The following is a 12,205-nucleotide window of genomic DNA, read 5'->3' as shown; positions in this document are numbered from 1 at the left end:
CAATTTTGTCCACCAAGTAGTGGAGCTCAGCCTTGCACACAGAGACGATGACTTCTTCAACATCGTCCTCTCATACAGCACCTTCAACATCTCCATGGTCTTATGATGCATCTACTTTTGAGCTTTAGAGAAGATACCCACAATACTTTTACTGCCCATCTGTGCCATGCTTTAGTTAGCAAGGAAATCCACACCTACATAGATGAAGATGAGCTTTGAAGAGGTTATGAAATTTTACTGGTACTTCTCCAACTATAGAAGGTTCAAGGATTTTCATTATTGTACTTTTCAAAAATTATGCATCATTAACATGGTGCTTGAACGAGTTAGTGAAGATTCTTGAACGTAAAAAATCGAAGAAATAAATAGTTTTACCTGTTTTTAACCACATAGCTCTATCGGATATACACCATTAAAGAGGGAGTTTTGGTGAAGCATTTGCTAAACATGCAGAGAAATTAAATGTAGACATGAAGTTGCAGATGTGGAAGGCAGCCCAACAAGAAGTTGCCAATTACAGCAAGAGACAAACTCCTCTGCCAGTGCTAGGAGACCTCCAAAGTCGACTTTAGTTAGGAGATCACCTCCTAAGTCATATTTGTTTCAAGTGTATGGAGGATCAGTTACTTTATTTTGTATTTAACTTAGCTTCATATGAATAAAAATATGATAATTTAGGCTGGAATTGCCAATACTAGTATTCATCCATGCCAATTCCAGTATATTCATCTATATCCAGTACCTTACACGCAGAGGGTATTTCTTTTTACTAGAAGAACAAGAAGTCAAGAACTCGAAGGCAGTTTCCATAAACTGGAAGATCAATACTGTACAGTTTGCCTTAGCCTCGCTTATCCTTGATCTGCTGCAATATCTTTCTTTTTCTACTGCATGCGGTCATGTTCCCAAGTTGATAATTATTTAATAACACACCTAACATACCATAAATATAAAAGAATTATTAATGTTTTAAATTAAATTATTTTAATAACTGAAAAAATGCCATGGAAGTTAAATCTTTTGATGTAATAGAGTACATTAAGTAGGGGTGAAAACCGACATATCGGTTTCGGTTTTGGACAAAAACCGAAACCGCACCGATGGGTTTCAACATTGAAAATCTCGACCGAAACCGGCCGGAGAATGGGAGGAAACCGTCGTCCTCGGTCTCGGCGTAACTCCGGTCGGTTCGTCGGCGTCGTCGGTTGCTGAGGGAGAGAGAGCGAGAGACGGCGAGAGACGGCGATGAAGCCGCGGTGACTGACATTTTTGAGAGACAGAGAGATAGAGAGAAAGCGAGAGAGACTGAGACGAGCGGCTTTTGACAGGATTTAAACGGCTTTGAGAGACTGCGTGTGCCTTGAGAGGGAGAGAAGCGAGACTGCGTGTGCCTTGAGAGACTGATGTTTGAGAGACGAGCAGCTTTGAGAGACTGAGACTGCGTGTGCCTTGAGAGAGAGAGAAAGCGAGAGAGAGAGGAGGGGGGCGGCGGCCGGTCTGATGGATGTGTTAAAGAAGTTGAAGAAGAGAAACGGGGAAGAAGAGAAAGGGGACGGGCGCTGTGTTAACCCTAGGGTTAAACGGCGCCGTTCCTTTTATTATTTTTTTCAACTACTGAGTCCTAAAACGACGCCGTTTCACTTAAGTTTAAGTTAAACGGCGCCGTTCCATAAGTGATGTTTTTAATTCACAGGATTTAAACGGCACCGTTCCACTTAAATGAGTGAAACGGCGCCGTTTAGATAAGTAATATTTTCAAAAAAAATATAAATAATATAGTCGGCCGGTTCAGCGGTTTTTTCTTGGGCGAACCGCGAACCGAACCGGCCGACGTCGGTTTGGCTTAAATCCTACCGCCGGCCGACCGGTTCTCTGACGGTTTCGGCCGGTTCCGTGCGGCGGCGGCCGGTCTGATCGGTTCCGGCCGGTTTGTCGGTTAATCTGTACAGCCCTAACATTAAGGACAAGAAAGGCCGAAGAAGGGCCCTACCCAACAATTTCTTCTCATACGTACCCTTTTCTTTATGGTTTAAAAAAGAATAATGCTACTTCTGCTGAGGATGGGTCCCATATAGGTCTAGACAATTTTTTTTTTTTTAAGATTAAGAAAATATTATTTTATGATATTGTGAATTTTTATTTTTTTTAAATATATGAAAAAATATGTATTTAACCTTTTCGACACAAATTGTTGGATTATAGTTTCGATGGCTGTAGCACGACTTTAAAAATACACATGTGATGGTACGGAACATCAATGGATGCAATAATTATGGACCTTACGGTACTCTTGAATATGGCTAATTTGGATATTCAACTCACTTCAACTTATTTTATTAATTATTATAATTTTTTTAAATTTTAACATAAAATATAATAAACAATTTAATTTTTTTAAATTATAAAATAATAATAATAATATTAAAAAATAATATTCTAATAATATTTTATTAACTTTAAACTTTCATGTCAACTCAACTCACCTCACCTCAACATTTAAATGCAGCCTAATACAATCCTGACCCAATCATGGTGTACAGCTTGGAGGGTTTGCTGAAATTAAAAAGGTAACAATTAAAAAGTTGGATTGCAACTTTTTTTTTCCCGAAATGATAAAATTACAACCTCTAAATTAATAGGTTTTACACAATTTATTCATAAATATTATTAATGATTTTAAAAATTTTCAGAAATTTTCTTTAATTTTAAAGTTTCTGAATTTTAAAAATAATATTATTTTACCATGTACGAGTATTAATGCAGTTCATGTCATTGTACCTCAGTGTTTTGTTTTGTTTTGTTCCAGAAGTACTCATGAGAGCATTAATGTGTGAAACATGGCATCTCTTAAAGTTTGAAGAAGTTGCAAGGGAACTGCTAAGAAATTACGTACTGAACATCTTTCTTTTAATAATTTAACGCGGCATTGACTCAATGACTTCACTAATTCCTCAAGGAAGTTGCCAGAAGATACCATTAACTAAAACACGTATGGTGTAGAAAGAAGCATGAACTTGGTCTTTTTAAGGAGAGTCGATGATATCCAACTCTCTACATCCAGTAAGTAGACTGATCATCAGGCATTACATACACATGTACACTGACCAATTTCTTCCATGGCCTTATCTACAATCTATTCTTCATCCTCTTCTTCAGTCATCTCTCCATAGCTCTACGATGTGTTCTTGAGCTTTAGAGGAGAAGATACTCGTGATACTTTTACTGCCCATCTCTCCTATGCTTTGACTCGAAGGGGAATCCTCACCTACTTAGATGAGGATGAGCTTAGAAGAGGTGATGAAATTTCACCTGCACTTCTCCAAGCTATAGAAGGTTCAAGAATTTTCATCATTGTACTCTCAAAAAATTATGCATCATCCACATGGTGCTTGGACGAGTTATTAAAGATTCTTGATCAGTATAAAAAATCAAAGCAACAAATGGTTCTACCCGTGTTTTACCACGTAGATCCATCGAATGTACGTCATCAAAGAGAGAGTTTTGAGGAAGCATTGGCTAAGCATGCTAAGAAATTGAATTTAGATATGAAGTTGCAGCTATGGAAGGCAGCCCTTCAAGAAGTTGCCAATTTGTCCGGATACCATCTCAGAAATGGGTATTTCTAACTCAGACTCACAGCTTAATTAATTTGTGCCTTTCATTCATGATTCTTTTCTCCCATTCTATGTATAAATCATTAGCCTGCATCTCGTGTGTGTGTGTATATATATATAGAACTATACTACGTATCACCTAAACTTATTATTTCTTATTTACCATTTTTTTTCGTTTATCAATTTTTATGTATTGAATTTTCAAGAAAATAAAAATTTTAAGTTAATTAGAAGCCTGTCTTTTGAAGAATTTTAAAGAACATTCGGAGGAGGGGAAAAAAGAATCAAGAAAAATAATTGAAGTACGTTGTTTATTATAAAGTTTCTGGATCCTATAAATAATAAAATAAATAAATAAATCAAAATAACTTAGTAGTGAAATAATAAATTTAATAAATCAAAATAACTTAGTAGAACGGAGATCGAGAATTAGTTTATTTTAATTAGTTTATTTTCGGGTTGTGGGAAAAAATTATTTACATTATTATGTTTTTCGTGCGGAGAGCTATATTCATTAATAATTTTTCTTTACATATATATATAGGAATGAATCTAAATTCATTGAAGGAATCGTTCAAGACATCTCAAGATTTATAGTAAATCATTCATATTTACCTGTTGCGAAGTATCCGGTTGGCTTAGACTCCCGGGTACGGGATATCATGAATTTGCATTTAAGTGTTGGAACAAATGACGTACAAATGGTAGGGATCTTGGGACTTGGTGGAATTGGTAAGACAACTCTAGCCAAAGCAATTTATAACTCGATTGCTTTTCGATTTGAAGCTAGTTGTTTTCTTTCAATTGATAGCGACACTTCCAATCAAGTGAATCATTTGGTCAAATTGCAAGAGAAACTTCTTTTAAAGATCTCAGGAGACTGTAGAAGTTTGAAGATTGATAGTATTGATATGGGAATCATTACGATAAAGCGCATGCTTCGTTCTAAAAGAGTTCTTCTAATTCTTGATGGTGTAGACCACTTGACCCAATTAGAAATATTAGCTGGTGCTTGTGATTGGTTTGGTAGAGGAAGTAGAATCATCATCACAACAAGAGATCAACACTTGTTGACTACTCATGGAGTTGATTCAACATACATGATGACGGGATGATAAGTCACGTAAGTCCCTTAAGCCAAAATTCCAAATATTGGGATAACGTTGGATGTAACAAGCTATGCGGCATGCAGATAGGAAGGTGGGACGTAGTGGAAGAAGTTATGGCCACGTGAAGAATGAGGAGTACACTAGATGGACTGGGTCGTGGCTTAACGTGCAGAAGTGGATTGGATAGTTGAGAGTTTTACGTGTTTTACGTTACTTTTATTTCCGTTAGTTTTATTCTGTTTTTATGTATTTGCATGCTTTGTTTTATATTCTGTTTTACGTGCTTTGTAGTTCAGTTAGTAGTTAGCAAGCTTTCCTTTTATTTCGGTTTCCTTGTACATGGCTTGGTTTATTTAAAGCAACCGAAGGATATCAATTGGAGGAAGTAATCAATTGTTTTCCAGAACTTTGCGGTACTTTATCACTCGAAGAGAAACCCATTTATTTATTTGCATATTACGTGAGTTTGGGACCTATCATTGGCATCAGAGCAGGTTTCCTATGGGCACTAACAAGGAGCGAATTGAGCACCTGGAGTTGGGACTCGGGACAGTTCAGGAAGGTCTACAGCGGATGGAGGAAGCTCTCCATCATATTTCGAGTGTGCTGATCACAAATCAGGAGAACCCCAACCACGGCAATCCTCATCGAGAAGGCAACGATGGAGGTCGGCAGATCATCTCGTCCAAATCAGCCAAGCTTGAATTTCCACGCTTCTCTGGAGACGATCCAACGAAGTGGTTCAATCGAGTGGAACAATTCTTTGAATACCAGGGCACTGCAGAGAACCAAAAGGTTCTAATGGCTGCTTACCATCTTGAAGGGGAGGCCAACTAGTGGTGGCAATGGCTTCGCAGGATGCTACAGGAAGAAGGTCAAGTGATTTCATGGGAAATATTTGAAGAAGAATTATGGGCTCGTTTCGGACCATCAGGCTGCGAAAATTTTGATGAAGCCCTCTCAAGAATCAGGCAGCTGGGAACATTGAGAGAATACCAATGGGAGTTTGAGAAGCTCGGTAACAAGGTACGTGGATGGACGCAAAGAGCGTTGGTAGGGACATTCATGGGCGGCTTAAAAGCTGAAATTGCTGATGGAATTCGGATGTTTAAACCTCAGTCCCTCAAGGATGCCATTAACTTGGCACGGATGCGAGACGATCAACTTACACGGTAGTCGGAGTTCTTACTGCAACCCCCACCTACACGAGCAACTCTAACTCTTCCACCAGCAGCTAGTGTAGCTTTTGCAGCACCTGCTGTTCCAATCAGGCGCTTAACATGGGAGGAAATGCAAAGGAGAAGGGCTCAAGGTCTCTGTTTCAACTGTAATGAACGATTCACGGCAGGACATAAATGCCAAAAAGCACAATTGTTGCTCTTGGAAGGATATGCGGGAGCTGGCAACGTGATACTGGAGGAAATTACTGATCAACAGGCATTGGAGGCTGACCAAGGTGGAGGTGCAGTGAAATAAATTTGGTCCAATGGAAGCATCGTCAGGCAGATGAGGCGACCTGGGAGCCTACGAGTAAGCTGCTGGACATGTTTCCAAGTGTGGACCTTGAGGACAAGGTCCACTTAATGGGGGAAGTATTGATAAGTCACGTAAGTCCCTTAAGCCAAAATTCCAAATATTGGGATAACGTTGGATGTAACAAGCTATGCGGCATGCAGATAGGAAGGTGGGACGTAGTGGAAGAAGTTATGGCCACGTGAAGAATGAGGAGTACACTAGATGGACTGGGTCGTGGCTTAAAGTGCAGAAGTGGATTGGATAGTTGAGAGTTTTACGTGTTTTACGTTACTTTTATTTCCGTTAGTTTTATTCTGTTTTTATGTATTTGCATGCTCTGTTTTATATTCTGTTTTACGTGCTTTGTATTTCAATTAGTAGTTAGCAAGCTTTCCTTTTATTTTGGTTTCGTTGTACATGGCTTGGCTTATTTAAAGCAACCGAAGGATATCAATTGGAGGAAGGTAATCAATTGTTTTCCAGAACTTTGCGGTACTTTCTCACCCGAAGAGAAACCCATTTATTTATTTGCATATTACGTGAGTTTGGGACCTATCATGGGATTGAATCACCATGATGCTTTTCAACTATTTTGTTGGCATGCTTTTAAAAAGAGAAACCGATTGATGGTTATGGAGAATTTGTAGAACAGGTCATCAATTATGCTAGGAGCCTTCCACTAGTTTTAACTGTGCTTGGTTCAGATTTATATGGTCGAAGTGAAAGTGAGTGGATACACACATTGGATGAGTACAAGCAAATCCCTCATCAAGATATTCAAAAAATACTTCAAACAAGTTATGATAGATTAAGTGAAAATGAAAAGAACGTTTTTCTTGACATTGCATGTTTTTTCATTGGAGACAACGTTGATGATGTCATTAAGATGCTAGATAGTTTCAGCTTTTGCCCAAACTCTTCGATCCCAAGACTTAAGGAAAAGTGTCTTATTTTGGAATTCCTTGGAAGATTGCAAATGCATGACTTGTTACGAGATATGGGTAGAGAAGTTGTTCGACAAGAATCACCCAAAAATCTAGGAGCAAGTAGTAGACTGTTCTTTCATGAAGACGTTTGCGAAGTACTAGAGGAAGATACAGTAAGTCAGATCAAGATCTCTTTTAACTAAACATTGTACTAGTACATGCGACATACACTTGTGTGTGTGTATATAAATATATATATATATATATGAATAATTTATTATTTGATTTTGTTGGCACACTTAAGCATGCATTATCTGCCTATATAGGGAACGGATAGAGTTGAAGCAATTGCTATAGATTTCCCTGAAGGTGATAATACCATCCGCTTGAGTCCCAAGGCCTTCAAGAATATGAAAAGACTCAGATTATTTAGATGCTTGAATGCACACTTTTTTGAAGAACTTGATTGTCTACCTAATGGGATAAGAGTGCTTGATTGGCCTAACTGTCCTTTACAGTCTATGCCATCTAAATTTCATGGAGAAAAACTCTCTATTCTATGAATGCCGAGTAGTCACATCTTGGAAATATGGTTGGAATTTAAGGTACAAGTCTTTTTTTGTTTCCAATATTTTTTTTTCTTTAAGCTTAGTTTGATGTTTTTTTCCTTGTTTTTTAACAGAATCTCACGGTTATGAATTTCCATTGTTGTGAATTCTTAACGAAAATCTCGGATATTTCAAGGTGTCCAAATTTGAAGGAAATGGATTTTAAAGATTGTAGAAATCTAGTTGAAGTTCATGATTTTGTTGGATTCCTTGATAAGCTTGTTAGTTTGAATCTTGGTGGATGTGACAAGCTAAAGAGCTTTCCAAGGGGACTCCAATTGAGATCTCAGGGATTCCTTGATCTTAGTCATTGTTCAAGCCTTGAAAACTTTCCTGAAATCGAATGTGAAATGAAACATTTAGATAGTCTCCAGTTATCAGGCACTACAATAGAAGAATTGCCTTCATCTATCGCCTACCTCACTGGGCTTGAAGTTTTATACCTAACTGGCTCCGTAAACCTTAAGCGCCTACCAAGTAGCATTCATCAATTGAGATCTTTAGTGGTGTTTAATCTCGAGGATTGTCCAAATATTATAAATTTTGGGATGGAAAAGGAGGTGTATAATGGACAACCCACACCCTATGTAGTCTCTACAAGCTCGGAAAATGAAGCTTCATCGGGTTCAGAATTATTCCGGTTGCCGCCTCCAACAAATTCAACCACTTCTAATCTTCATTTATTTCTTAAAAACTCTAGCCTATCAAAATCGAATTTCTTTGCGCCATTTCATTTCTTTCCCAATATGGTACGATTAGATCTATCAGGCAGTGATATATTAAGCATTCCTAGAAGCATCAAAACATATGTCAGATTGAGGGAGCTTATATTGAATGATTGCAAGCAACTTCAAAAAATTAAAGAGTTTCCACCGAATCTAGAAGTATTACGTGCTAGGGGATGCATATCACTCGAAAATTTACCTGAAATATCAGAAGAATTACATTTGCCACCGTTACGTTGGATTGAATTGGCCAGATGCTATAAAGTGAATATGGGGAATTGTATGCCAAATACTACATGGAATGGAGTAAGTCCCTATATATATTTCTCTTTTCCTTATATATATATATTAATTTGTTTGGTGTGGCTAATCGATTTCTGTATATGAATATAGTTGATATATATTTTATGATGTATTCATCCAACAGGCTGTGATGATATTTTCGGGAAATAAGATTCCAAATTTGTTCAGGCATTGCAAGGAGACTTCAAATGATCATCAGTGTGAATTTGATTGGTTCAGCCATTGTAAGGAGACTTCAAATGATCATCGGTGTGAATTTGATATTAAAGTGTCCCAACCGTATACTTTGGATGACATCATAGGAATTGCTATTTGTGTTGTTATTGAACCCGATGCTGCCGGTAGAACTAGGCTTTTGAGCGTTGACATCATGATAGGATCAGTTGGCCACGATAGTAACAAGACTTATGTAGGAAGATTTGATGAAATGGACTCAGAACATGTATGGTTGTGGGACCTAACTACAGAATATAGCATGCATGCAGGAGAGAGTATAAATCAGGCAAACAATCTGAGGATTATATTTGAAAGCACTCCAAAGTCTGTGATCTTAAAACGTTGCGGAGTTCTTGTATTCTACAAGCAGCATGATGAACATAATCCGAAAGATCATAAAAATGTTGATGTCCATTTGGATGCACCCATTGAAGATATTGGAAATTTAGCAAATCCATTGGATCATGGAAGTCAACTTTCTAAGAGAAGCCCTGTTGATTATGATGATGGTAGCTGCAACATTGAATCCGACTTGTACCCGCAACAAAGGAAGCCTGCTTCAACCTTGGACATCAAACTTTTTCTGGACGCTAATGATGACGAACTTCTGGTGGAAATGATTTAGCGGCTTTTTGTTAGAGGGTATGTATAAATTAAGTACTTCAAAGTCATGATTAAAGTTTTTTAAATGTTTCCTATTATATGTCCAGTCTTTAATTTCCATTACATACCCATGTTTTTATCTATATAATAAATGAGTTCCTTTTTTATTTTGGAGAAATATACCTCATTCATTTATGAAAGCGAAAGTACAGCTGTGACCTGATACAATTACAAGCCAATTACTCATAATTGGGATTCCCTCAATACACAAATTTCTTTATGACTGGTATGGTCTTAATTTTTATAACTCTTTATAAATAACCGTCTGAGAGACAACACTCTGGCTAAAATAGAGATTTCATCCCCCACCCTCCAGAGGAGGAGAAGGCTTCCAAACCTCACCCTCTAGAGGAGAAGATCACTTTTACTCTATGGATAAAAAGTCCAAGAGACTATTTCTTTTTGTGTTTTTACCTATACAAAAACAAATAGGTTGTGGTGGCGCGTGAGGGACACTCGCCATCCTATAAGTGTAGTTGGTAGTTTGGTCTGAAAAAATCGAGGGCCCTGGTCCTAGAAATGTTGTGTGTGGCGGCGGTAGGAGCTTCCCCATGTGGCAGTATGTGGAACTCATGCGCACTTTAACCTGCGCATGTGACTTACGCATCGTTCTGTTTAACGAAATTCTTTGCCCGTCTGAAGGATCAGCCGTTTGGGAATCCTGCGGTAAGGTGCATGGTGGTCGCTAGGCTCCGAAGAATAGAAAATTAGTGTTTCACCACACTTTGAACGAAAACACAATAAACAAAAAAAAAAAAAAAACCACTATATATTGTTTGGTCTAAACATATGGGAGTAAGGAGGGAGGAGCCGAAACTCCCCAGCCCAACTTGATTGAAAAGGAAGAGAGAGAATTAGGGTTTTCGCTCATAGATCCCAAAAGTAATATAGAGATATATTAAATGAATTGAATCTCTATTTCATTTCATTAATTTTCTCTAGTCCAATTTCCTGAAAAAATTATGACGTTGGATTGCTTCATGCCACCTATAAGAATTTTATTTTATTTTTTCATTAGGAGAAATATTAGATCTATAATTGATTCTATAAATATATATATATATATATATATATATATATATACGTGACTTGAGGTAAGACATTAGATTTAGTCTATAATAAAAATTGTTTTTCGGAAGAGAGGTCGTTTCAGTTCTATTTTTTAAACAGAGCGCTTTCTCAGTTTGACTGTTGTCAAGAGAGAGTATGTAAAAGTTAAGACAATGCCTGCCATAAAGAAATTTATGAGCGGGGGAGCCCCTCACAGTTGAGCAGTTTGGCTAGTAATTTGGGTTTTTTCTGTATTAATTAGTCACAGTTGTAACTTCGGTTTCATTGAATGAAATGAAGTCTATTTCAAAAAAAAAAAAAAAACATTAAGACACATCATCTTACAAATTTCTTTTTATAATATAATTTTTTTGTAAACCAAACATTTTTCTAAAAGATGACTCCAATTTAAAAAGTGTATTGGATGGTGTTTGAGATGAATGGAGTCATGTTTCCCTAAATCCCAGATCAAACAACCGAAGTACTTAAAGAAAATCTGCCCATTTTGTATTAATGATACAAATAAAGATCGTACAATTAACATTGCTTTCATTGAACAATATCTCAAACTCAATTAAAGAGAATGTCATTACCTCTTTGGCTTCTGTCAAACTAGATGGAACCAATTGTCTAAATTGGACTACCCAATTCATTCCTGTGCTTAGAAGCCATGACTTACTAAGCATTGTTGATGGGTCAGAAATCTGTCCATCTCAATATCTTCTTGATTCCACTGGGAAATCTACTTCTGATCTCAACCCAGATTACTTGGTTTGGCAGAAGAAAGATCAATTTATTTTGGCCTGGTAATTAAATGCCACTCTCAGTGAGAAGATCCTCTCCACAGTCTATGGATTGACATCATCCAAACTGGTCTGGAATACATTGGCTAGCAGATTTGCTCCTCAATCCAGATCTCGCATTTCCCACCTCAAAAGACAACTTCAAACATTGCAGCAGGGCACTAAAACCTACTCTAATTACTTGATCCTTGCCAAAAACTGGTCTGATCAGCTCATAGCAGCAGGTAAACCTGTTGATGAGGAAGACTTGATCTCCTATGTCATCGGGGGTCTTAATTCCATTTATAATCCTTTCATCACATCTCTTCATTTTGCCACCTGAGACAAACCAATTTCATTTGATGATTTTCAAACTGAATTGCTCAATTATGAGCAATTACTTGAATCTCAAAACAAGACCCTTCCCAGTGATGGCACTCAGTTTGCTTTCTTCACAAACAAACCAAAGTTTAACCATGGCAAGAAACCCAAATACCCCACCTAGCAAGGCAAGCCTTTCAACTATAATCGACCTTCTGCCAATTCAAACACTAGCAACTTCTCCCTTAAGCCACAATCATCCAGCAGCCCCTTCACCTCCAACAAATTCCCACCATGCCAAATCTGTGGCAAACATAACCACCAAGCCCTTGATTGCTATCACAGGATGGATTTTACTTATCAAGGTCGACAT

The 12,205-nt window shown here is 37.6% G+C and overlaps 1 protein-coding gene and 1 pseudogene across 1 annotated transcript; both read left to right on the top strand.

Annotated features, from left to right (window-relative positions):
- Positions 1-3,036: 3,036 nt before the first annotated feature.
- LOC122296981 (disease resistance protein RUN1-like) lies at positions 3,037-4,729 on the top strand. Its single transcript, XM_043106772.1, has 3 exons — positions 3,037-3,060; positions 3,171-3,616; positions 4,159-4,729. The coding sequence occupies exons 1-3, from the start codon at positions 3,037-3,039 to the stop codon at positions 4,727-4,729; spliced, it is 1,041 nt and encodes a 346-aa protein (XP_042962706.1).
- A 7,032-nt stretch (positions 4,730-11,761) lies between these two features.
- Positions 11,762-11,886, top strand: LOC122298042 (annotated as a pseudogene).
- The last annotated feature ends 319 nt before the right edge of the window (positions 11,887-12,205 follow it).

Source organism: Carya illinoinensis, chromosome 15 (genome assembly GCF_018687715.1).
Source record: "Carya illinoinensis cultivar Pawnee chromosome 15, C.illinoinensisPawnee_v1, whole genome shotgun sequence".
NCBI lineage: Eukaryota > Viridiplantae > Streptophyta > Magnoliopsida > Fagales > Juglandaceae > Carya > Carya illinoinensis.
Note: the sequence above shows the minus strand (reverse complement) of the source record. Positions and strands in the feature narration are given on the sequence as shown.